Below are 25,431 nucleotides of genomic sequence, written 5' to 3'. Positions count from 1 at the left end.
TGCTGGACTTCCTTTGCATCTTGTACTCATGGTGGTCCTGAATCATGCTGTTCATCTTCATTTTGTCTCCTGGCTTGCAACATTGTGTGTTACCACTGACTTCTGCAATTATATTTGCTCTCCCCTCTTGCTTCTCCACTCTGACTGCTTACTCTGTTCTCTCCTCCTCTCCCTTTGTTATCTGCACCCCTTACTTTCTTCTCTGAACTTACTCTATCAGAATGGTCTCTAGACCTAGTATGATAGCAACCTCGTCTGTCTCCTCCCCACTCCCCTCGTTTCCCCCACTCCAGCACTATCTGAAATGTCATCAGGCCTAGTACGATAGTCGCTTGTTTTGTTCCTCCCCTCCCTTTCTGCACCCCTCTCCCTTAGTTTTTCTCCGGCTTTACCAGAAATTTCATCAGGCCTAGTACGGTAGTCGCCTGTCTGTTTCCATTTCCTTACCACTCTCCCCTCCCTTCCTTGTATAGGTCTTAGCACTTGCACTATCTGAAATGTCGTCAGGCCAAGTAGGATAGTTAATTTCACATCCTTACTGTTCATGGCCTGGAAAAATGTCATTGTATTTTCCCTTGTTCCCTCCCTTGTCTTGAAGCACTTTGAAACAGATTGTGTACAAGCGCTATATAAATAAACTATCATATCATCCATCATTTTCGCCAACACCCTGGATTGCACTGAGACCAAACGGGAGGACTCAAAACTGGAAAAGGGACTCCCACTGAAAATCTCAAAAACCTGCGGTGCAGGCAAATATTGGGATATGCAAATAACAAGGGGGGGTCCTAGGAGACTCTCTGCCAGACAAGTCCTGGTTACAAGAGCCTTACCCAGAGTCTTTAGCTCACTATCTTTCCCAGAGGAAAAATATCCTAAACAATCAGTCTTTGTCCTGCCCTGGGACTCATCTGCTGGCTTCGCAAACAAGGTGGCCACCACAACCACAGACGAGGACAGCAATTATTTTATTGGTGGGAGTCACTGGATGTGGTTTCGCCTAAATTCTCTTTGCCTCCGCCAACATGTCCTGAAGGACAATTTTATTTTATTGATGAATTTATATTGCGCCGAGGCCTGCAGGCATCAGGGCGCACCACAAAGACCAGAGGACAAACATAAAACAGGATGCGCGATCAGCTTAACTAGAAAGGTGGGTTTATTAGATCATTAACTTTCACTTGAAAAGGTGCGTTTTCAGTGTTTGCCTAAACATTTTGTAGTTCCTTTCGAGCCTTAGTTCAATTGGAAGTTCATTCCAATTTGGGCTGCTTTCACTGGAAAGGCTCTGCCCAGACCTTTTGACCTTTTAAAGATTGGGCAAATTATCTGTCTCAGAGCCTCTGACCATAAGGATCTTGATGGAGCATATTGGGTGATCCTTTCTTTGAGGTAGGCTGGGACATGCCCAAACAAGCATCTGTGTACCAATGCCATGCTTATAAAGTGTATCCTATCCTCGACAGTAAGCCAGTGGAGAGCTGTTCGGTCATTGGAGATATGCTATGTCCTTGTTTTCATCTTTATTATTCTAAAAGCATTGTTTTGAATAGTCTGGCATTTGGTTCAACAGCCCTTGCTTGCAACTAGCAGCAGTGCATTTCCATAATCTAGCCGAGATCGAATTGTTGCTCTAGCAATGGTAGCACAGTTCTCCTCGCTTAGGTAGGGTTGAATGGATTTAAGGGTGTGGAGGTAGTACTGGCAGTTTGTGCAAGTACGTGACCTGTGCTTCAGCACCCATAGAGGCTTCTAAGAATAAGCCAAGGGTTTTCACTTTCTCACTCACAGGAATGGAGGAGTCTTTGATGGTGAAAGACAAACTCTGGGCTAAGCTCAGCTTGATCTTGGAGTGAGCTGAAGATCATCATCTCAGTCTTACTCCCATTTAAGCACATCCAATTCCTCTACATCTAGGCTTCATAGATGTTATATATGGCTGCTACCTTGGTACTGTCATTGATGTAACAACCGCTTAATTCCACCACCAACACGGTATCATCTGCATAGTTCGTGAAATAAGTTCCGATGTTAATCGAGCACTATGCAGAGACACTTCAGGTAGAGGTTGAACAAAAGCAGTGACTTGCGGAATGCCACAATTTATGGGAGCTTCGAGAAAAATGTTCCCCCAATCAATCTTAGACTTCCTACTAGATAAAAAAGAAACTACCCATCTGGGGAGCAGTTGGGCACATTTTCCAGAACCCACTGGAGCGGTTTGTGATCTAAAAGGTCGAAGGATCCGCTCAAATCTAATAGCACAAGTAGACCCGTTTTGCCTTTGTCAGTGATGCTCAACATGTGGGTTTGCAAACCCAGCATAGTGGTCTCTGCCGTGCGCCGTTCTGAAACTGGATTGTTGTTTATGCGAGATGTCCTTTGCTTCAACGAAGGTTTGGAACTGCAGTAGCCACATTGTCCATAATTTTAAGTAAGAAGTTAAAATAAGTTATAGGACGCAGGTTGCCCGAGTCCTTTGGGTCCAGGCCAGGTTTTTTTCCAAGGCGTAATGGTAACGGGCTTCAGTTCCTCTGGTATTATTCCATGTCCGAAAGAGGAATTCACCATCCTGGTAAACAAGGGTGCAAAGATCTTTGTTTTTTAGGATTATGCTCGGGGGTAGAATATTTTCTGCACAGGAGGTTGGTTTCATGGATGCCAATAACTTCATCTCCTCGGTGCTAATGGGCTGAAATTCAAAGCTTTCCTGATTACTAGTAGCTTTATCATGGTGGATATGCTTTGCTGGCATTGTTTCTCTGGCTTTCTTTATTTTATTTGCAAAGGTCTCTTGTAGTTTTGCGCAATCTTCCTGTGAGGGTACAATTGGTGGAGTTAGGGACTTCGGATTCTCCACTGATTACAGAATTTCGCACAGCTTACTGGTCGAATTAGTGGCCAATGAAATCGGATCATTGAAAACATTCTTTTTTGCTTCTACGATGAATTTTTTGTATGGTTTCTCAATACCCTTCCACTTGTCCTTGTTGGTCTGAGAGGTCATTTTCTGCCATATATCCTCCTTCCTCCCCTTTTCAGCTCAGTATTAAAACTCTTTTGGTGGTTTTTATTTGCTCTGACCAGCTTGTTCCTGATGGGTGCCACCCGATCTACTGTTTTTGAAAGTGTGAGTTGTATTTAAAAACAATGTCCTCACATGTATCATCCACTGAACTCTCCTCTAGGATAGTATGAAGACATTGCTCTAATTGTGCTGTAGTTATTTTCTTATAATTCCTGTTCTGAATCTTTTTATGTTCATTGGTATTTTTCAATTGGGCATTTTTAGTGAATAATGAAAAGGATACTTTAAAGTGATCTGTCCATATACAGGGGATGGTCTTTTCCGTGCGGGTTTCAAGGTTGTGGGTAATCACCCAATCTAGTTGGTTCCATTTGCTGTGGTGGGTTCTGAGTCAAGTACCCTGAAATCATTATTATTTAGTGCCTTTTCCAGGTCAATTGCCTTTTTATCCTTGGGATTTCCCATCTATTTTGGTCTCCCAGTACCAACGTCACGGTGTATGTACCTTTGAGTTTATTAAGCTGCTGAGTGATTTCATCATTAAAGTTAGTGAGGGTGGTCTGTAAAACACTAACATTATTTATTCATTTTATTTATTCACATTTGTATAGCGCACTTGCAGCCCATGGGCATCGAGGCGCTGTTACAAGTAAGTGTTGGATTCTTAATTCAGCAGATATGCATGAGACGAGAGGTCTTATGGATACATAATTACAGGCATAGTTACAAGTGAAGAATGATAATCATAATACAGTGACAGAATGCAGTCAGGTACTTTTCATACAAAGAGCTTGGTTTTAACCGCTTTGCGGAAGGCTTGGTGGGATTCAATCATTCTGATGTGAGGTGGCAGTGCGTTCCAGTGGGTGGCGGCCCGCGGGGGAAACATTAATGCAACTATTGTTGGTTGGTGTATGTTTAAGGTGAAGTCATTCACATCCTTGGCAATTTATTATGGACGGGAACATGTGGATAGGGTCCCCGACTATGACCGCCACATCACCCCCAGGTTTTTATGGAAAACTGTAGCCCTCAGGTTCTGCCTTCTCAATTGTCGGGCCACTAGGGTCTTGGAGCCAGATTTCGGTCAGGCACAGCATGTCTAAATCATCCTCATTGATAAGGTCATGAATACATTGAGCAGGTTTGTTCATGGATCTGGTATTCATGAAACATACTTTTAGCTCTTTGTTGTTATATGCTTTATTGGTAGAACTTTCCCATAAAAGCGAGTTGATCTTTCTTTTTCTTTTGTTTTCAATCGGAATCTTGGTGTATTTGAAGGATATTAACCGGGGCCTGGGTTTCAGAGTATGGTAAAGCATGTGCAGGGTCCTGCGCATGTAATCTCTTTTCTTCCAAGCCGTTCTGTACTGCCTGTTGCACCGCCGCCATGCGTCGCTGATCTAGCAGGTCATGTAACACCTTCCTGTCATTTTATGAGGCACATTCTTCCCTCCAAAGGGGCTAATCTTCTGCCCAAAATGGGTTGGATCCATGGTTCACCTCCAATGCAGACAACTGAGAATCGTTGAAGCGCCTGATGTTTCTATATTAGCAGAGCCGCGTGTCCTGGGAACTGTAGTTCCTGAAGTGGTGTTGCCTCTGCTAGTGGTGCCTGAAATTAAAGTACCAAACGTAGGGTAACCCAGAAGTATTACTAAGTATGCGCTTTGATCTCAAGGCACTCAATGCATGAGCATTGAGTACGTTTTCTCAATAATGCTAACCCGCACATTTAAAAGACACTGCCGCTTTAAACATTTGCAGCATGTATGTGCGCGAGATATAATAAGCTAATGTACAAACAAAGTTAGCTTCTGGATGACTACTCCCCACCGTTGTGCCCATCCTGTCAGACTTCTTCATAGACTCCTTCCTCCGCAGGAGGAGGAGGGTGCTTGGGTGGTGGAGGTCAGGAACCGGAATCTCCACAAATCCCATAAGGTCCATCAAAGCTGAAGCTGATCGCGGGACCTCTTATACCTCATCAGCGGTGTCAAGGTTTGCTGATGTCTGGGTCTGGCACTAATGGCTGGACAGGATCCTGTCTTGGAGGGACTCCAGGCATTTCAGGCGCCTGCTGGACCGGTGTAGGAAGCTCGACTGGTGGTGACAGAATACAAGGCGGATTAGGCAGTGCCCGGGGAATAGGCATAATTTCCCCTAAATATGACCTTAAGTATTCCCTCATTGACTGAAAGAAAACCTCAGACTGAGGACCTTTGTCGAGGACTAGGCCTCTGAGGCAGAGTAGGTCTAGACCAAGACCCAGTAGAAATTGGTCAACAAGCTGGCCTAGACATCCATGGATGTGTAATAAAGTGGGGATGAAGTACTGGGCAAAGAAAGTAGGTGGTAAAGACCTCTGCATGGGTGTGGACCACTCCATCCTCGGGGCAAAAGAATTGCCCTCCCAACGTACTCTCGGAAAAGACCCTGAGGGTTACTGCCCCAATGACGCACTAGAAGTAGATTTGGGCTGCTCCTTTGACGCCAAAGATGCGGTTTAAGTCACAGGGGGTGGATGGAAATTCTGAAGCGTACCATTCCACTTTGGCCCATGACACCACTGTAAGGTTCTTCGTGGCTTGAACCTAGTCGTGTGTATTCCTTATACAATGAGTTTCTGCACTGTTGGCAGTAGATTTTAGCAAAGGGGGATCCTCATATTGCCCCAGTGTTTTTAGCTCAGGGTGGAGACCCAGCAAAGTCGGAAATAGGCTTAGCCCACTTAAAGGGAAACTAGGGTGGACCCCTAGTAGATTTTGCCCCCGACAGGGGAACCTCGGCCTTGCCGGTAGAACTTGTAGCTGCCTAGTACACCCTGGTAACTTTAGCAAATCTCAGAAGTGCCAGTACGTGCTTTGGCCCCTGAAAGGAGACCCTGGGAGCGAGCTCTGTTATCCAAGTTAGCCACAAGGGCCACGGGACAAGTCCCAGTAGCTCTAGGTCGTGTGGGAACCTCAGAGGAAGATCTCTCAGGGGTATCCTGAAAAGGAAGTCACTTACCAATCTACCAGTCGATGTTTCTTAGTTGGGACCAATCCCTGAATGTACTTTGGCGCTATCTGGTGAAAAATGTCTTCCCAGCACCCAAGAAGTGGAGCGAGTGTCCAAGCCAAAAGTGCGTCACAGTCGAAGCATGCATCCAACCTGCGATCTGTGTCTAGGCACTCCAATAGAGCCAAGTGTGGGTCCGCTGGCGAATAGTTACACACGATGCGCAGGAAGCAAATCCTTTTTGTCCCGGCATAAGCAAGTGGAAAAGGCCTGCAAAGCCAGAGGGGAGGGAAAGACAATCGTAACAGACGACAGAAAAGGCGGGAAAAAGAAGAACCCGGCTGGTGCCGAAGCATCTGGCCCTGACCGCATGGAGAAAGGGACAGGGGGCGAGGGCTGGAGGCAGCGCCTGAAGCAAAGCATACGCTGGGGTCGGCGACACAACAAAAAAAAATGTTATTTAAAAAAATGTAAAAAAACAATGGTGCTACAAAAAGCTCTGTCACATCCCGATGGACGGTATACCCACAAGTAGGGAGGAATGGGGCTGACTATAGGAGTATCGCCATACAAATTGCAATCAGAAGAGGTCAGGTCACCGACAGTGCACAACTACATTTGACAGCACATTTTCATGATGCCTGCGACTACAAAACATGCCTGCACTACCCATGAAAAGCATAACCATCATGTGGTGCACACATTATAGGCCAGCATTGCCACGAACGTTTGTCTGCTTGTGCACCCGGTGGTCGAGATAAGTCTGCTTTGCCCTGCAAGCACCTTTTTTTTCTTTAAACCTACCTGCGTGATTGAGCCCAGTCCATTTGCCGTCCGCCACATTGCATATGCACCTGGAAGCCTTGGGGGCATATATGAAATTTCACACCTGTTGGGGTGTTTGGAAAACATTATGCCCAGTGCTTCTATTCAGTTCGACAGGGAGGTGGTGGTGGCATAGGATCATACCATCTTATGGAGCCCAGCCAGCATAAGCTTGGGGTTCGTGAAGGAGGGGGGGAGCGATCCTATGCACTCAACTTCCCTTTCATTTGTTTCGATTGCTGGCCCCATCATAGTGGGTGGATGAGTGGCATAAATGTTCATTGTTCGAGTAGCATGGTTTTGATTATATGAAGCAATTGCATCCGAAAATCAACGAAAAGCACAAACCGCTACGGAGCAAAGGGAGCAAGAGTTGTTGAGCGTGTAGTTACCTTTCTCAGCATAGGGGATTCTTTTACATTTTCCATCTTCGCCATGAAACTGCCACCCATGGAATGGGCATTCAATGCAATCTCCGATCACCCTGCCCCCAACAGCAAGGTTAGCACCAAGATGGGGGCAATATGCATCTACTACGTAGGCCTGTCCTTCCTGGGTACGATACACTGCCACTTGTTCCCCTGTTAAATAAAATAGAAAAGGTTAACGACAAAAAGTCAAACCCACAGTTGCCATTTCATCACAGGAAAAAAACATGAAAATGTGTATCCACTTGCTAGAAAAACGACAGAATGTACAAAGCAGATAAGTACGTGACCAGAGCAGGTTCCTAAACTAGTGTCAAATAACGAAAGCTCATGAAAGCATGGAAGATGCTATGGATTAGGGAAAAGGCATGAAAAAACACCATGTGGAATAATGCGAGAAAGATTTGTCAATTAAACCAGAGCATGCGAAAGATTGCGCCAGAGCTCCTTTACCAATGCAAGACATCGGGTTCTAGAGACAAGGACCCTTGTTGTATAACTTTGTATTTTTGGTTTTCCCCACTGGTGGTTTGGGCCAACTTGTTAGTATTAAGTCTAGGTGATACAGAGGGCGAAAGGACCAAGTTCCCATTTCATGCTTTCCTCAAGACTGCGTGCTGTGCATGCATTGCTATGGAAACAGGTACATTAGACTGTTTACCTGCTGCCATGTTAAGGGTTCCACACTGCATGCAATGCTGGGGAACAAAGGAGAGCGCAGACAAGATAAAGCCGCCCTCCCCCCCACCGCTCAACTCTAGGTGCTATGTGCCCCGTGTACAATCAAGAAGGACTCTGATGAATCTTTAATGCTTCACGAGAAAACATTTGATAACCTTTGTTTAGGCATACTCTACGTCCCGTCCCCTTTCCTCCATACTTCTGGGACATCTCTCCATCGTGTGGGATGGGACCGGAGCACTTTGTAAAAAAAAAGCATCCCAAAAAATGTTCCCCAAAATGTGTCCTTCCTCTTTCTTGCACTGGGCCCGGCATGCGTCTGTAACCCCGCCCACCTTGGCTCCGCCCTGCGCATCACCCACCAGTCCTTTTCTCCGCTCGTTCAGGACTCAACGCACTTGCATCCTCGGAAGATATTCTTTCCTTTTTTCTCCTCTCTGGCTCTCGCTAGCCATCGTTTACTAGTCTGTCTATGTCGTTCAAACTAGACTTTCCAGATTGCTCTTCGTGTCATCGATGCTTCACGAGGGCGGATCACCATCCTCTTTGTCTATTGTGTTTGGGTCCGGATCACCGTTGGGATGCCTGTTTTTACTGCGACTCCCTCTCAGTCCGGGCACTTCAACGTCGGTTTTAGCGGTGGGAGGAGGTGTTCCGGCAAACTCCTTCGCATTTTCAGGCATTCATCGACAAAAAGAAGAAACGCCCGGTAAGTTCTTTACTTTTCAGAGCACCCCGGCCAGGGGATACCTTTCTGGGTTCCTCCCGGACTGGGAGGGGCGTTGATTGCTCTGTCACCGGGGATTGCCCCGAGGTGCCCGTTGGGCCTAATAATTATACCAGAGTTTTCTCCGAGGGTCTCCGTAAGGGGCCTGTGGATACTGGAGCACGCTCCGAGGCCCCTCCTGTGGGGGCTGTTTGTGGACCCAGTTCTACTGAGTCGTGGGGTACCCAAGCTTCCTCTGAGGCCTCTGTTGGCTTCCCTTACAAATAAGACCGGGGTGAGCCCCGAGGCCTTAGGTGGGCTTGCTGTCACCGAACAGATATTCGAGGCCCGCACAGATAAGGCTGTTACCGGACCTGGGTCCGAGGTCCCTCGTACAGAGGCTAAAGCTACCAAGAAGCTCTGAGAGGCCTGGCCAGGCCTTGTCGGTGAAAGCCGTTTCTCACCGTTCCCGCTCTTGCGGCATCACCAGACCTGTTGAGGGGGCAAAGAAGCAAAGTTCTTCTTTTACCGGCAGTGCCGAGGTCCTTCCTTCGAAGGCTAATTTGGCGGTTGGTATGTCACAGAAACATTCCAGTCCTCCCAGTTCCGACTCTGCTGAGGTCCCTTATGTTAAGGCTAAAGTTAAGACCCCTGATCCATCGACGGGGACCCCTGCCTCACTTCCTCACGTGCCGCAGTCCCCTCAGGTGATGAGGAAATGGCGCCCGTTCCCACCACGACCGCCATTTTGGGTGCTGCCCCTACAATTACGCCATCGGCCTCAGGTGTTGGGCTTGGTTCCATGGGTGAACACAGAGTCCCTTGTGCGCATCCTTGTCGGCCAGTTTATGATTGAAACGCCCGGATGCCCCTTCCGCACCGTTTCGTTGCCTGCGGGGTCGGCACCATTCATTTATGTGGATACGTCGGTGGAGGGGCCGGTGTGGAACCTCTCCCCGTTACGTCCTTGGAATTATCCTCCTCATGAGAGGCCGCCTCAGGTTCCAAAGCAGACCCCCGGAGGAAACCTTTTTCGGTAAATTTCAAACGCTCCTGCGTACCGACCCCATGAGGGAATATTTCAAAGGGCTTTTTAGGGAGATCTGTCCGCCCGCGCCTCCGGCTCCACCGGTGGTTCCGCCGGTGCCTCCCTTGCCCACGGAGCCTTCCCCGACTCTTCTGCCTTTGCCACCATTGTCCCCCGTGGACAAGGCAGCGCCCGACGCAGCTCAGCAAGATCCGGACCTGTCGGATGACGCGCAAGGCGATCAAGACAATGAGGCCCTGCCCCGCTCCATTAGAGCTTTCCATGACCGGGTACTGGACATTGCTTTCTTGGATGTTCTGGTGCCCGAGGCACCCGCTCTGCAGGAGGGTGTGCTTTCCGGGGCATTCACCCAGTCTCCCTTGGAGCGTACCGGCCTATTCTTGCAGAAGGACGTTCTGGCCGAGGCCCATAGGGTCTGGGAGAAGCCACACTCTGGACTTTTTTTTCGTCAATAAGAAAATTGATGCGCGATACAGGCTGCATTCTTCGGAAGAGGTGGCCCTGTTGTCTTGTCCGCCCCCCTCCTCCACAGTGGTGGCTGCGGCCACTTTGCAGTCCAGGCCTGTGGCATCCTCTTCCACGACGGCTACTCAGGTTCTGGGAAAGGAGGATAAGCTCCTTGACTCCCTTCGGAGGAAGATTTTCGCCAACTCTGCCTTGCAGCTCAGGCAGGCCAATGCCGAACTGGTGTCAGCGGGGGATAATATGCGGATGTGGAAAGGTCTGTCGGAGTTTGAGGAGCTCATCCCGGGCGAGAAGCTGGAAGATTTTAGGGGGGGGGATTGGCCGATGCCAGGGCCCAGGATTTCCTGGAGGCTGCGGCTCATCACGTGGACACCTCAGCTCGGGGCCTTATGCTGGGGGTTGATACCTCACGGCAGGCGTTGCTACATGCCACTAAATTCTCAAAAGAGGTACAGGACAAGGTGTTGGACCTTTCCGTTCGATGGTAAGGAGCTCTTTCATTCCTTAACAGATGTAGCGCTCACCAAGACGAAGGATAGCACTCAAACGGCTAAGTCCTTGTCAGTCCTTGTTAAGACCCACTTCAAAACCCAGAGACTGCTGTCGCAAATCCGACCCTCCTCTGGCTTTAGGGGCTTCCTTGACCGGAAATCTCGCAGAGTGGATACCCCCTCGGGGAATAAACGCCGCAGGCAACAACGGACTCGGTTTTTCTCCCGCTCCTCCTCTTCAGGTGGCAACACCACCGAAAAACCAGCAAAATGAGGGTTTTATGCACTCGTACGGGACCCCGGAGGGAGGACGCATCGCGTCTCATTGGGAGGCGTGGCAGACCATCACTGAAGACAGATGGGTCTCGTCAGTCGCTCGGGCGGGCTTTCGATTACCCCTAGCCCCTACCCCACCCTTCAATCCTCCTTTTCAGCTGTCGGGCTTGCCCTCCCTCAAAGCCGAAGTTCATAAACTTCAGAACCTCAGAGCTGTGGAACCCGTTTCCCTTGGGGAACGAGGGGAGGGCTTGTACTCCCGGCTGTTTACGGTGCCCAAACCCAACCAGGCTGGCCTGCAGCATCCTAAACCTTTCCCAGTTCAATCTTTTCCTACCTCAAGAAAAATTCAAGATGATCACGCCCAGCCAGATACGGTCCTCCTTGCAGATGGGCAATTGGCTCCGTGTGGTGGATCTTCAGGATGCGTACATGCATATTCCGATTTGGAATCCATCTCCGTTTCTCTTTGGGAGAGGAGCGCTTCCAGTTTCGAGTGCTTCCTTTTGGCCTCAGCTCGGCGCCGCGTGTCTTCACGAAGATGATGTCGGTGATTGCGGCCTATCTTCGTCTCCGGGGTATCCATGTGTATCCGTATTTGGATGACTGGCTCTTACGCAGCCCTTTGCCCGCTGCTTTCAACGGACAATCTTCAGTCTCTCATTCAGCTCCTGTTCCATCTTGGGCCGTCAGTGAACTTGCGGAAATCTTCCATGATGGTCTTGCAGGACTGGATTTTCCTGGGTTTTCGCTGGAACACGATCGGCTGCAGAGTGTACCTGACCGGGGACAGGATGGTGGATCTGTTAGCCACATGTCAGATGTTTGCACAGTCTGAGAGCATGTCGGCCTGGTGGTTCCAGAGGCTTCTCGGCCTCATGGCCTCGTGCGTGTTGGCTCTTCCTCTTCTCAAGATGAGGCGGACCCAGATGGCTCTTCAGAGGTCTTGGCATCAGGCTGTGGACCCAAATTCCAAGCTGATAATGATTCCGGCTTCCATGAGAGTGGACCTAGAATGGTGGTCATCTCTCAGCAACCGTCGGTGGGTGTGGGGTTTCAGGACCCAGTCCCTATGGTGACGATCACGACGGACACCTCCCTTCTGGGATGGGGTGCAACGTTAGATCCTCTTCAGGTCACCTCAGGACAAGCTCCTCCACATCATTTAGAGCTTCTGGCGATCTTCCTAGCGCTCAGGGCGTTCAGACCGGTCATAGCCAAAAAGGTGGTCCACATACGCACGGACAATGTGGCGTCGATGTATTACATCAACAAGCAAAGGGGAACCACGTCTCCTCCTCTCATGGACCTGTCCATCCAGATTTGGGAGTGGGCTGTGCCTCATGTTATTTGGCTGCTTGCAGTGCACATCCCGAGCCAGCTGAATGTCACAGCGGATGCCCTCAGCCAGCAGACAGTGGTCAGCTACGAGTGGGAGTTGAAGGCGGAGGTCATCTCATTGATTTTGTTGCGTTGAGGCACACTGGAGGTGGACCTCTTCGCTACGGCGGTAAACAAGAAAGCTTCCTCAGTATGGCTCCATGTTAGGCAGAAACCTGTGCAGTTCCCTTAGGGACCACTGCAAAAGATTTAAGACTACAGGTGTTGGCAGTAAACCCACTTGGTAGCAGCCTGCACCACCCAGATTTACCTGGTAGCTGTGGCCGAGCAGTCAGACTTCCCTCAAGAAGAGTTAGGCAGTATGCAAAGTATACTCAATAGGCACTCAGATACACTAATACAAACAAACACTGACCAGAGCTTTGGTATCAAAGTACATAATTATTTATTTAAAACACACAGTTGAAACACTGCAGCACTCTTATTGAAAAATATTCTAAACAGTCACTATTGTAATATATACACCCCTTTTTCCCTATCAGATAAATCACAGTAAAACACCACTTATTTTCATACAGAGGTGAGCGCTTAACTAGATTGCACTCTAATAAGTTTGTGAGAAAGAGGGAAAAAGACAGAATATGGAGAGGTACACCACTCTACGATTCAGGAACACTGTTAGCAAGGCAGAGAGCGAAAAGTCACTGGTGAGCCAAAGTCCAAAGGCTGGGCCCACTCTTAGAGAGAGCAGAGCACAAATGCGCCCAAGATCACACAGTTACACTAGGCTTAGAAAGTCTTGCAGAGGGTTCAAGAAAGAGGTTAGAGAGGCTTAGAAAAGTTTAGCCAGGGTGTCCCAGGCTAACCCAGGTTCGAAAGCCGGGGGCTAAATCTACCTCGTACAGTCGGTAGCAAGGGAAGCCAGGCGGGACACGGTACCTTAAGTGGGAAGGATCCTCCAGCGGTGGCAGTTGTTCCTGGTAGTGGGTGCAAGTTGCGTTGTCGTCCAGGGGAAGAGAAGATCTCGACTTGGAGGAAAGATGAAGGTCGTTGCACTACCAGGGAAGAAACCAGCCGCGGAGTTCTCCTGTTAAAGGTGGTACCTTGGTTTTGCGGTCGTGTTAAAATGTGGTATCCCGGTTGCTGGGGTGCTTGGCACGGGCAAGGCGGCCACGAGGTACGTCGGGGAAAGCGAAAAGACGGTGAAACTGGTTAACCCCACCAGTCAAAGGAAGAAGACTCTCCGGCGGGAGATCTCCTCCGTCGTTGGGAAAAGTGGTGAGGCAGTCCAGCAGGGCTCCACCGGTGGTGGTGTCATGGCAGGTCGGCTCAGCTTCTCCCTCGTCGGATTCTTAGGTCCTGTGGCGACTTCTGAAGTTCCAGTCCCCAAAGCCTTGCTTTTATGCAGCAAACCCCCATTCACTCAGCCTAGCTGTCACTCAAACATGCTAAGTGGTGAGCCGGCCGGCTCACCACTTGGGCCAATCAGGATGGAGTGCGACTTGAGTTGCCTAGGCAACTCAGTCCAGGGTGCCTAAATTCCCCTCTACCCCTCCTAAGTACCCCAAACAGAGTGACACCACTTTGGAGGGCTTCTGTGGAGAAGCCCGCCAAAAAGTGGAACAAAGGGCACGACTTGGGTTGGAGTCACAGAAGAGAACAAACGCCATTTTAGAATCAAGTTTTGGCAAAACTATACCAACCGGAGAATTAATATTAATTAAATAAACCGGCGCTATGTTCGAGGCTACCGTAAATAATTAAATAAAGATAGTAGCCTAAAACAATGGGAAATCCCATAGGAAAATATTCACGGTTGAATATAAAAAGTAGTATCCACTGCCACCAGCCAAAACTCGATCAGGGAGGACGGAGACGTACCCCCTCGACTAACAGACCCCGGGGTAATTGAATTGCCCCAGCCAGTACGTCCACAATATGATGGTTTGTACTGGTTCTGTTCAGAATTTAAGACTACTAAAGTCAATGGTGACTTTACATGCCCTGGGAGACAGTAGTCAGTCCCAGGGTATGGAGTCTATACTGGGGGACACTAAGACACCCCTGTGTCACTGCACTGAGGGTGCTGTGTAACACATCACAAAAACACATGAAACCCTATGGAGAAAAAGACCCCATAGCCCATTAAACACTTCTAGATTCAAAGTAACACACTCAAATCATGTCCAAGAGTGAGGGTAAAAGAGTCTCACTCTTGGCAGGAGAAAAAAATAAACCCCAGCAAAGCTGCTGTGGGACTCACTAGGTTAGGAAATTCAGCCTAAACAGAGAATTCTCCCTAACACTCCAGAGGGGGGCTGGGTGCCTCCTCTCTGGGGGATGCACTCGAGATTCCATGGCACAACATGAGAGCTTACGCCTTCCCGCCTCTACCTCTACCTCTACCTCTAGTCCATCGAGCGATTTGGAAGCTGAAGAACTCTGAACTGTTCCCTTCTGCTCATAGCCCCGTGGTGGCCGGCCAGGTTTTGGTTCTCAGAACTCAACACCTGTCAATGTATCTGCCGATCAGGTTACCAGTGACCCCCGATGATCTTTATCAGGGGGAACAGCAGATGTGGCGCCCCTCCCCACAATCGCTCAGCTTGGCGGCATGGTGCCTGAGTTCAAGTCTTTAGAACATCTTAACTTGTCTGCGGATAACATGCGTACAGGCAGCCAGGAAACCCTCGACTAGATCCCAATACAGAAGTAAATGGCTCAGGTTCTGTCATTGGTGTTTGGAAAACCAGTTGGACCCCAAAGGGGGCTACAATTGACACGGGGCTCTCCTTCGTATCCTTCTTAGCAGAGTCGGGTGTTCACGTTCTGTCATGCAGAACTTACCTTTCAGCGGTCTCAGCTTATCTTTCTACGGACCAATGTTCTTACTCTCTGGGTAATCCAGTGGTTAAGAGGCATTTTGCAGGCTTGACATGCCTCTACCCTCCAATTCATAGTCTGCACCCGCCGTGGGATCTAAATGTAGTCCTGACGGCGTTGTGTCACAAGCCTTTTGAACCAATGGCCACGGTGGACCACAAGTACCCATCCTGGAAAGCGTCCTTTTTGGTCGCCGTTACGTCTGCGAGGCGATTGAGCGAGCTCCAGGCCTTGTCGGTGGAGCATCCCTTTTTGGTCTTTCACAAGGATAAGGTAGTCCTGTGGATGAATCCTGCTTTCCTGCCGAAGGTGGTAACTGAATTCCATCTGAATCAGTCTATCTCCCTGCCGTTTATTTTTCCGAACCCTACCTCAGAGGCAGAAAGGGTTCTGCATTGTCTTAATGTTAGAAGGGCTCTTAAGTTCTATCTGGACAGAACTTCCGATCTTAGGAGTTCTTCTCAACTGTTTGTGACTTTTGGTAACCCTCAGGTTAAGCAGGCGCCCAACGCGACTTTCTCGGATCGCCGCCTGCATTACGGAGTCTTTCACCGTCCAAGGGCTGAAAACCTCCTAAGGGTATTCATGCATACCTGGTGCAGGGCAAGGCAGCCGCGGTTGCTTTTCAGAAATATGTCCCCTGGGAGTCCATCGCTAGGACAGCTACTTGGGCCTCCCCAACTGCTTTTTGTAAGCATTATTGTTTTGACATGAGCTAGTTTGGTCAGGCCGTGCTGAAGAACCTTTTTCAGTAAGGGGTATTAGCATCCACCCATAGTTCCTGTGAGGAGTGCTTGGGAATATCCCATAAGTATGGAGGAAAGGGGACCAGACGTAGGAGTATAACCAGGTTACTCACCGTAGTGACCACCTTACTCCTAGTCCATAGTCCCCTTTCCTCCATATGCCTGCCCGCCGTCCCCTCTAATAAGGTTTCTCTGTTATTGCTAATAGGTCTTTGACCAGGCGATAGAAAAGGACTGATGGGCGATGCGGAGCCAAGGTGGGTGAGTTTACGGCCGTGTACCAGGCCCCGCGCAAGAAAGAGTAAGGACACATTTTTGGGAAAACATTTTTGGATGCTTTTTACAAAGTGCTCCGGTCCCATCACACAGGACAGAGAGATGTCCCACAAGTATGGAGGAAAGGGGACTATGGACTAGGAGTAAGGTGGTCACTACGGTGAGTAACCTGGTTATTACCATACACCAGTGAGTTATCGCATACGAATGCATGATGCACTTTAAAATTACTGTAAAAATAGGCCGTAGTTGCTAAAACCATCAGACAGCTGGCTTCGAAGCACGGAGCATTGAAAGTTAGTTTGAATTTTAAACTGCATTTGCATTGCCATTATCATTATATACGTGCAAAACACAATAAATAAGAGTCCACCAATGTTGCATTTCACGCGCTTCTACAAGAACGGTACTTTAAAAAGGCAGAGCCTTTAAACGCAGATAAGCGATTAACTCATGTTCTCTCTTTCTTAAAACAGACGAGAATACAGCTCGTGCTTAGTACCTTTCCAGCATGCTCATTTAGAAACCTTATAATAGCCATCAAATACTTAAGCTTCAATCAAGTAGGAGATACTCCGAGCACAGTTCAACTAAATGTACCAATGCAACAAATCAAACCTGCCGAGTCTGCTGGTCACATCAGCAACATTAATACTGTTTACGAAGAAATATCTGACCAACTACTTTTGAAATCAACAATTACCACTGAGTCAGGACACGACCACTATAAATGGTCAAACAAATCTGGTCAAACAATATTGTTTTGTAAATTCGAATCCACTACCTCAGAGTTGGTCCTGGACACCATCACAACTCATACGACAATCAGATCTTAATCAACCTGAGCACACTAACCAAATCAATTTGAAAGAGGTACCACCTTACAACCAGCTGACTGCTTAAGACTTCACTAAAGCGAATAAACACCAGGGCGAAGCAAACTGCCTCAAAACAAATCAAACTGAAGATTGCTCCTCTGTAGAAGGATCAAATCAAAATAATATCACCGGCAATCATGAGTTCACAATGTTCTCGATGTTAACAGCCCTTTTTATCTCCTTTCATGAAGCTGTACGAACAAACTGGCGATCAGATAAAGGACCAGACCCCCGTCCTGGCCATGCTTCATTCAAAAATGATATACGTTGAAGGATTTGTGAGTGGGAGTAAAACAGCCAAAGTCACAACATTACTGCACACTATTCTCGACCCCATTATAAAGAAACAACAAGCACAGACTGTCGCGAATGTCAGACCTGGCAGAGCCATTGCCCCAGTACCCACCACCGCTGAAACAAGTAACATCTACTGAACTTCCATTCAAACAGAATAAAGACACCAACATGCACCCTGCTTCAAAAATCACCACAGGGTCAATCAGCAAAGTGTCAATTCCAGAACAGACACCACAATCCAAACCTTTTCATTCAACAATCAAGCCACAGGCCGACACAGGAGTATCAGAAAACTGACACCTCCACTGTTATTGACACTGTACAAAACCAATTCATGTTGAAGATCATGCCATGATGAGAACCATCTGGAATGAAGATCATGTGTCCAATTTTTGATAAACCATCAACAACTAGATCGCTTGCAACATCACTTGTAACAATCATAAAAAGATCCAAAGGGAAAAATAATTGACACAAAAAAGGCAAAATTGCTGAACCAGTCAGGCGCAAGAAGAAAACCAAGAACTTGTCAGCAATGAACAAACAAAAAATCAAATGGAAGCAAAACAGCTCACTGCCCGTCTTTGACCAATCAATTGATCTGGCAAATACGCCAGACAAAAAAAACGAAAAATCACATTCGTTAACCACAAAGACGAAGGCGATCACACCAGTCGCACTGTAGACATCGACTTAATAGATCAGTCTACCTACTCAATCACGACAGAGTCCGACTCAGAATTCACGCACAATGAAGACTCTACGGGTGAGCCTGATTCATCAGAATCAGATGAAGACCAAGAGGAACCCTGTAAACCAAGAGAAATAAGCCACTAGGCAGCGGGTCACCCAACATCAGCAACAATCAAACCCCACAAGCATCAATGATGAGGAAGCTTTCAACTCACAAATTTCCATGGCTCAACTGACCAACAGTTCCTGCAGTGGCACGACCAATGCTGGAGGCGAACCACAAATCAAATTATTACCCACCTTACAGGAAGAAACAGCACCAGCTCAAACAATTGAAAACCAGAAGAACGTGGACTAAAATGAAATCCTGTCAGTAACACAGTTGTGATCTCCTTTGCAAATCACAAAAAAAACAAATAAGCAAAGAGGTCATCAGTGAACCCCAAGTGGAGAGCATCGCCCCAGTCTGTTCACAAAAACGTGCAGATTCAACATTTCATATATTAGAACGCATTATTACAGAAGACGATGGTCCGACTTTGAACCGTGCAAATGTCTTTAGTCTTTTTCACCACCTTCCTGCACTAAGGCCATTAACGACTCATGATCTAACAACGATAGAATTCGCAACAGACAACCATATAGATAAAGTGATTATTCAATTAACCAGTAAACTCGTCAAACATCTACTATTGGAAGAAGGTCGGAACCTGAGACCAATGGGTTTTGACTTAACCCCCCCATTGCAAGTGAAGTATTTTCCAAAACAGGCACAGAAGGAATTATGGAATTTCAATGACAAGAAAGTCAGATCACATCCAAAAGACTAAAAGCAAAAACTGATAGACATCCAAGAGCAGTCATCAAGACGCTCATATGCTGGCCCTAAAATACAGTCTGATGGCAAAGGAACAGCTGATCATTGGATTTGCTGCTAAGATGAATAACGCATAGAATTCACCACAAAAAACAAAGCCCCGATGATCGCAAGCTGGAATACAAGAGGATTTATCCACTTGATTACTAGCAAAGCCACTCTAAATTTAACACAGGACATCATTTGTCTGCAAGAGATCTGGCTGCAAATTGCCCCAATTGTTGACGGATACTCAGCATTCTTCTTATTGCCATCAGAAACACACTACAGTTTGAATTATTGCAAATGCACCAGCCTAACACACATATACAATGCTGAGTGGGAAAATTGGTGGTTACGGAATTGAAACAACCATAGCATTTTTAAAGGTCTACTGGAATCCGGCAATAAAGACCTTAAACGAATTTCCTGAAACAATAGCATTGTATATGGAGAAATTAAGAAGTGAATAATCCACGTATCATTTGTGGTGATTTGAACGCACTATGCTGGAACAGCGAAGGATATGAAAGAGGCATAACTTTGAGACAAACGATGACCCAAAGAAACATACCAATCCTCACAGACCATGAATCCAACGAAAAACCGGGATTAGCGACATGGAGGGGAAGAAACAATTAAATCTTAGATTACATCTGTATTTCAGAAAATGTTATGAGCTATCTGATCTCCTTGCAAGTGGTAGAGAAACTTCAAAGCGACCATAATCTTCTGGAATTGACTTGGGCATGTCAAACCGCAAGTGTAGTGGGTCGATACACTGCTCACCCTGATGTAATGGCAGCTGTCCAGCTATCACAGCTACACAACTTTAAAGCATCCACCAATGCAAGTAGGAAAACCATCTGCTGACACAGAAACCTTTACACCCCTTCTAAAGCTGTTCGAAAAAAAGAGCTGGAACCTCTAACAAACCAAGATGGGCCCACAAACAGCGACGATCTCGTAACTGCAGACTGAAAAGAAAATTAAGGACCTACGCGTTTTAAAGTATGCTGATCCTGCACAGCGACAACTACAACAAAAAAAAACAAATTGGAGAAAATTACACCAGAGAGTGATGATACAAAATGACATGGATGCTTATCAACTCAAAAAAATTCTGCTCAAATATGGTCATTGATAAACAATCTAGACTCTCCACAAGACGCCTTAAAGTCAAATTCCATCTCGGCTGCAACTTGGATTGCCCACTTTTCAAAATGTTACAATCCCGATTTTAATTGGTTTCAAGATCACAATGAAGATTAAGAAGGCTGGAACATATTTCAAATCAATTATCATTCAGTGAAAGAAGCAATAACAAAATTGAACAAATCGAGAGCCCCTGGGCCCGATGGTCTTATGAATGCCCTGCTTAAAGAGAACCCCGACCAATGGGCGGAAAGATTACAGCGGTTATTCCAACAAGTGATTCAAGTCGGCAAATTTTAACATCCTGGAAAACTGCTATTATAATTCCTATATTCAAAAACTGTATAAGAACCATACCGACCAACTACCGGACCATTGCGCTACTCGACGTAGTGGGGAAGATGTTCACATCTTTTGACATGAAAGCTCAGAGCAGGTGCAGTACTGAATCCGGCCATCGCGACACGTGGCTAAGCGGATTTGTGAAAGGAGTCGGTACCACTTTAAATCTGTTCATCATTAGTTAGTTCAGTTGGTGCCTTCAAGATGTTAAAAGGGAAGAATGTATTCCTTGCATTTACTGACCTCACTGAAGCTCTTGACTCGGTGGAGAGAACAAAATTGTGGAATAAGCTGAATCAATGGGGGTGCCCGCCTTCAATCCTTTGTGCTATCCAGTAGCTGTATTCGGACACCACAATACAGATATGGTTAGACCAATTGAGGACACTGACCAAACCAATCATTACAAAGGGCTAAAACAGGGCTGCCTTTTGGCAGCTGACCTGTTTAATTTGTTCACATTGGACATTGATCGAGCGTTTGAGGAGGTCAGAAGCTCTCCGACAAAAAGCAGCGGCATTGAAATAGGTTCTGTTGTACACCGACAACGTGGTCCTATTGGATCAAACTCCGGTAGGTCTACAACGGTAATTAGCCGCTCTGAAAAATGATGTCCATGCTAATGGATTAAAGATCAACCCACTCAAATCCAGAGTGATGGCCTTTGGAGAACCACTGAGAAGATAGACGGGAAAGTCTAAAAATAGATGGTATATCGAAGAGAAAAGATCCCAAGTTTCAGCATTTTCTTGTTTAGGTGTGTGCCTTAACACCAGCAAGATTGACAAACCAAGACTGGATCTATTAAAGGCAAAAGCAACAAATCTAGGCATTTAAGGTAGAATTCTGCTGAAACATTATTGTAACTTGTCTCTAAAGCCGTTGATATCTTTCTTCTGGCGCAAAGTAGTGCCTATCCTAACTTATGGTGCCGAAACAGTGTTCACATTTCGGTCCCACAGCTGGCCAGTCCTTGAAGGATTATTTTGGAAGAATACTGCGAATTCCCCCCAAGCACGCCAATCCAAGCCTTCGGCATGGAACTAGGACTAACTTAATTAAAGGCAATAATTACATGGCAATCGCTAGCACCAATTCGCAAATGTTTTGATCCTCCCCAAACAGCGGTTTTCTAGCTATACGAAACGATCTAATCAAATGGAACGATCGAACATTGAATGCAAAGTATTGTGTCATGCAATCCTTGCAGACTTAGACGAAACTGAGGTAATCCGGATGGAGAATCCTGATCAGATCAAGAAGAAACTTTACACACAGGATTGAATTATTACACTAACGGAAAGACATAAGTTAAAATCATATGGAAAATCTTTCCTTGAAGGAAGAAAATTTAACACCATACCAAAATATCTGGAAATCTTCCCAAACGCGGTGTTCAGGGACCAATATCTAAGGTTTAGGTTGAACTTGTTCCCCACCAGAGAAATCATCAATGCAAGATTCAAACACCTACAAAAATGCAGATTGTGCCAAAAAGATGACAATACAATCATTGAAACATCTGTTTTTATTTTGCCCCGAGATGGACACAATAAGAAATCAAGTAATGGCGAGGATCACTATCAAGTATTTTTATCGATCACCAGACGATTGGTGGCTTGAACTATTAAAAGGTCAACTATTGCAAATGACTGTAGCCCTGGTGAAACTTCAATTAGCAATTTAAGAAAATCGACAATTTGACGAACAAATAATTACCATTCTGTTCCTTTGTATAAATTAACTTTTCTGTGTTTTTAATTAACATTTGAAATAATGTTTTTATTTTACTATTTTTGTAATGCCAAAAGGTAAAAGGTTTGTAAAACAAACCGAATAAAAACCTTTAAAGAAAGAGAGAACTTAGTATTTTTTAAACAGCCCAGACTATAGCTCGTGCTTATTACCTCTCCAGCATGCTCATTTCGAAACCTTCAATCAAACACTGCTTCAATCAAGTAAGAGATACGCCAAGCACAGTTCAACTAAATGTTACTACTCTTTGCAGTTGGAAAGAGGAAGATTCTTGTCCGGCATCTGAAGAAAAGAAACCCACGATTAAGGAAAGCCTTTCAGCCATTTGGATAATGTAATCTTTTATTTAGAGACCCTATAGAGTAATTTCGGAACTGAATGAGATAGCCTTCAAGATTTAATTGGTTAAAAGTAAAACTGCAACATCAATGTGAAATGCTATACAATACCTCTTCTGAAATTGTGCTTTTCTATTCATGAATGTCAAATGTTATACAAGAACATAACCCGACACGCTGAACCAGATTCAGAGGAGTAGGATGGGACAGGATTTCACGCAGAGGGATTTGGCATGTGATGCCAACTACAGACAACAGACTTGCTGGAAGTAAACTTAAGTGAAGCTTTACCATGCCAGCAGCCAATGTCTTAGATTTACAGTGGAATACAGATTGTGTTCCACCACAGCCGATGCAATGAAGTGGTGCAAGGTGCTTCTGCTATGAACTCAAGTTGCCAAGAAGGTTGCTGGAAACCTTATGCTAGGGTAACTGGTTGCTTAAATGTTATGGGTGCTCGTCGACATATGGTAAGGCTGCACAAGGGGGGTATGTGGGAAAGTTGCGGTGCTGCAAGATTTGTGCGTCTGACGAGATAGGCTGGTTGCACAATATGGTGTGTGGGACAGTTTTAGTCCCAAGAATGTCTGGGCAGAGGTTTTGAGGGTATGAGTGATGCACTTCCATCCAAAGCATGCACTATGTCAGACACCGTAAACCAGTAGAATAGTCCATTATGCCTACATTCTAATGGGTCTGGTTTGTAATCAGGGGAAATAAACGGACAGAATGTGGTGCCTTGATAGAGATTTCTGGATTGTCAGTTTTAGGTAGCAAACTCATGGGTTGGCTATGTTGGGTCTGTGGGCTGACCCTCTAGCTGTGCTTTGAGGAATAAAGAATCAAGTGAAACGCTTACAGCTGCTTTGACATTACAAGACCCTAGCAGATCACAGAGGTCCTGGCCAAGTAAGATACAATGAAGCATTTTTACAAGAAATCTTTCCTTGTGGCAGGGCTTCATTCTGGGAACGTGAACGGCCACAGAGGAGGTGGGGGATTTGTATTGTGACAATGCCATAAAGGCATATTGTGATATGTTGTCTCAATATGTAGCTAATGATATGGCAGGAGTAGTCTGGGATGTTATCTGAATACTTCAACCGCCACTCACTTTATATAGCAAGCCGTTTATTATAATTTTTTTATCCTAGTGGACATTGGATAGGGAAGCCACCAGCCATTGGCTTCGGGTAATGCTTGCCCCCCTCCCTGAGAGATCTCTTAAAAAAAAAAAGAAAAAAAAAAAAAGGACGTGCTCTGCAGGACTGCAGGACTGCTGAGACTGCTGAGACTGCTTTGAGAGGCTCTTGGGGTAGCTGGGTGAAGGACACCCTGCCGCCATCTTTGAATTAAAATAGCCTGTACCAGTCAAAACAATAGAGCCTTATTCCTCACCGGAACCATGACAGGGCAGTGGTCTGACGCCCCTCACCTAAGAGGTGGACACCGTGTATAGTAGACATGAGCGACTGACCCAGAAGTTGAAGATCACGCGACAATGGATGACAAGATGGAAACCGAGGACTCTGGAAATTCACAAAGGATGTTATGGTTGCACTTTGGGGGCATAAGTACAACCATAAGTGGAATATACTGTAAGGGGGCCGACCATGGGGTAATATAAGGTGTAGGTGAATTGGAGGCGGGCTGGGCTGGCTTTGGTGGTGGGCGTGTATGGACACTGTCCGTTTATCTGCTTGCAAGTTGTAATAAATGAAATGCCAAATTGTCCCTGTGGGAGACCATCCTTAGACTATTTTGTTTTTACTTCAACAATTCTCTAATGCTAGACACACAACTGCTTGAGAAGAAGCAACGTGATTTGTTTCTCTTTAAGTGTCATATGACCCCTCTCCCCCACACCACTCTTCACTCTCCCACCCATTTCCAAAGGGAACTTGCAGAATACACAACTCCCCCAAGATGCTTGAAAGAGGCACTCCTCTAGTCTCAACATTGGGGTATTCAGCAACATGGCCTGCCCCAAGGATGAATGACTGTTACAGAAAATAACAGTTTGGGCTTATGTGCAGCCATGCGAAAGGCACTTGCCAGGCACAGCCCTAGTGGTATTAACTGCCCATTGATGGCAGCAGGTGCAAAATGGTGAGAGTACCTGGGCATCCAATAGCAGTGCCTGTGAAATGTGGAATACATACACAAGCCCAAACTGTTGGCTTTGCCAATGCTTGATTTTAGCACAACTGCAGTAAAGGACATGCTGCGTTTATAAATCTAGTGGGTTAATGCAGACCTGGTAAGACATTTTTAATTTTTATTACACCAGTAGCAGGTTTACAGCGCCAATTAAGTCATCAACTCAGAAGACTGCTTTGTACTTGAGTGCCTGCGTGTCCCTCCTCATGGCATTCTAGGCTGAACTCTTTAAAATCTGCAAGGAACTGGCCAATCCTGCCACAGTCTTTACCTCTCCTGTAACTTCCAAGGCCCAAGGCACTGGCTTCTCGCTTCATTTAAAAAACTCAGGACATCCTGTTCTCACTCTCCTCCCATCGCCTCCCCCCTCTATTCCCTGCTTTTCCTCTGGCCCTTCTGGAGTCACCCCACCCCCCTTTCACTGCCTTTCCCCTTTTCTCTGCTGACGAGGTTTCTAGACAAGTCCGATCTATGAAAGTCTTGTCGAAACAGGTTCACCCCTGTTCCTCCAAAACTATCAAGGACCACATCAACTCCCTGGCTCCTGCCCTGGCTGATTTCTGCAATCACTCCTTCGCCACTGGAGTCTTCTCAACCCCCCCCCCCTTAAGCACTCCCTTGTGCACCCTCTTCTTGAGAAACCCTCAGCCGACACCTCCGGTCCCGGCTAACTATCGGCCAATCTCCATGACTCCCTTCCTGGGCAAGCTCCTGGAGAAACTGGTCATCTCCCAGCTGAATCTCCACACTGAATCTGTGG

General features: G+C 46.5%; 1 protein-coding gene across 1 annotated transcript in view; it reads right to left on the bottom strand.

The window, feature by feature from the left end:
• Positions 1-25,431, bottom strand: part of LOC138471970 (cholesterol 7-desaturase nvd-like) — a 451,161-nt gene that overhangs the window by 321,495 nt on the left and 104,235 nt on the right. The window contains exon 2 of the mRNA XM_069609866.1: positions 7,249-7,437. Within this exon, the coding sequence (XP_069465967.1) occupies positions 7,249-7,437 (189 nt within the window). The remainder of the gene's footprint in view (positions 1-7,248; positions 7,438-25,431) is intronic.

Source organism: Ambystoma mexicanum, chromosome 8, assembly GCF_040938575.1.
Source record: "Ambystoma mexicanum isolate Mex_15411 chromosome 8, UKY_AmexF1_1, whole genome shotgun sequence".
NCBI lineage: Eukaryota > Metazoa > Chordata > Amphibia > Caudata > Ambystomatidae > Ambystoma > Ambystoma mexicanum.
Note: the sequence above shows the minus strand (reverse complement) of the source record. Positions and strands in the feature narration are given on the sequence as shown.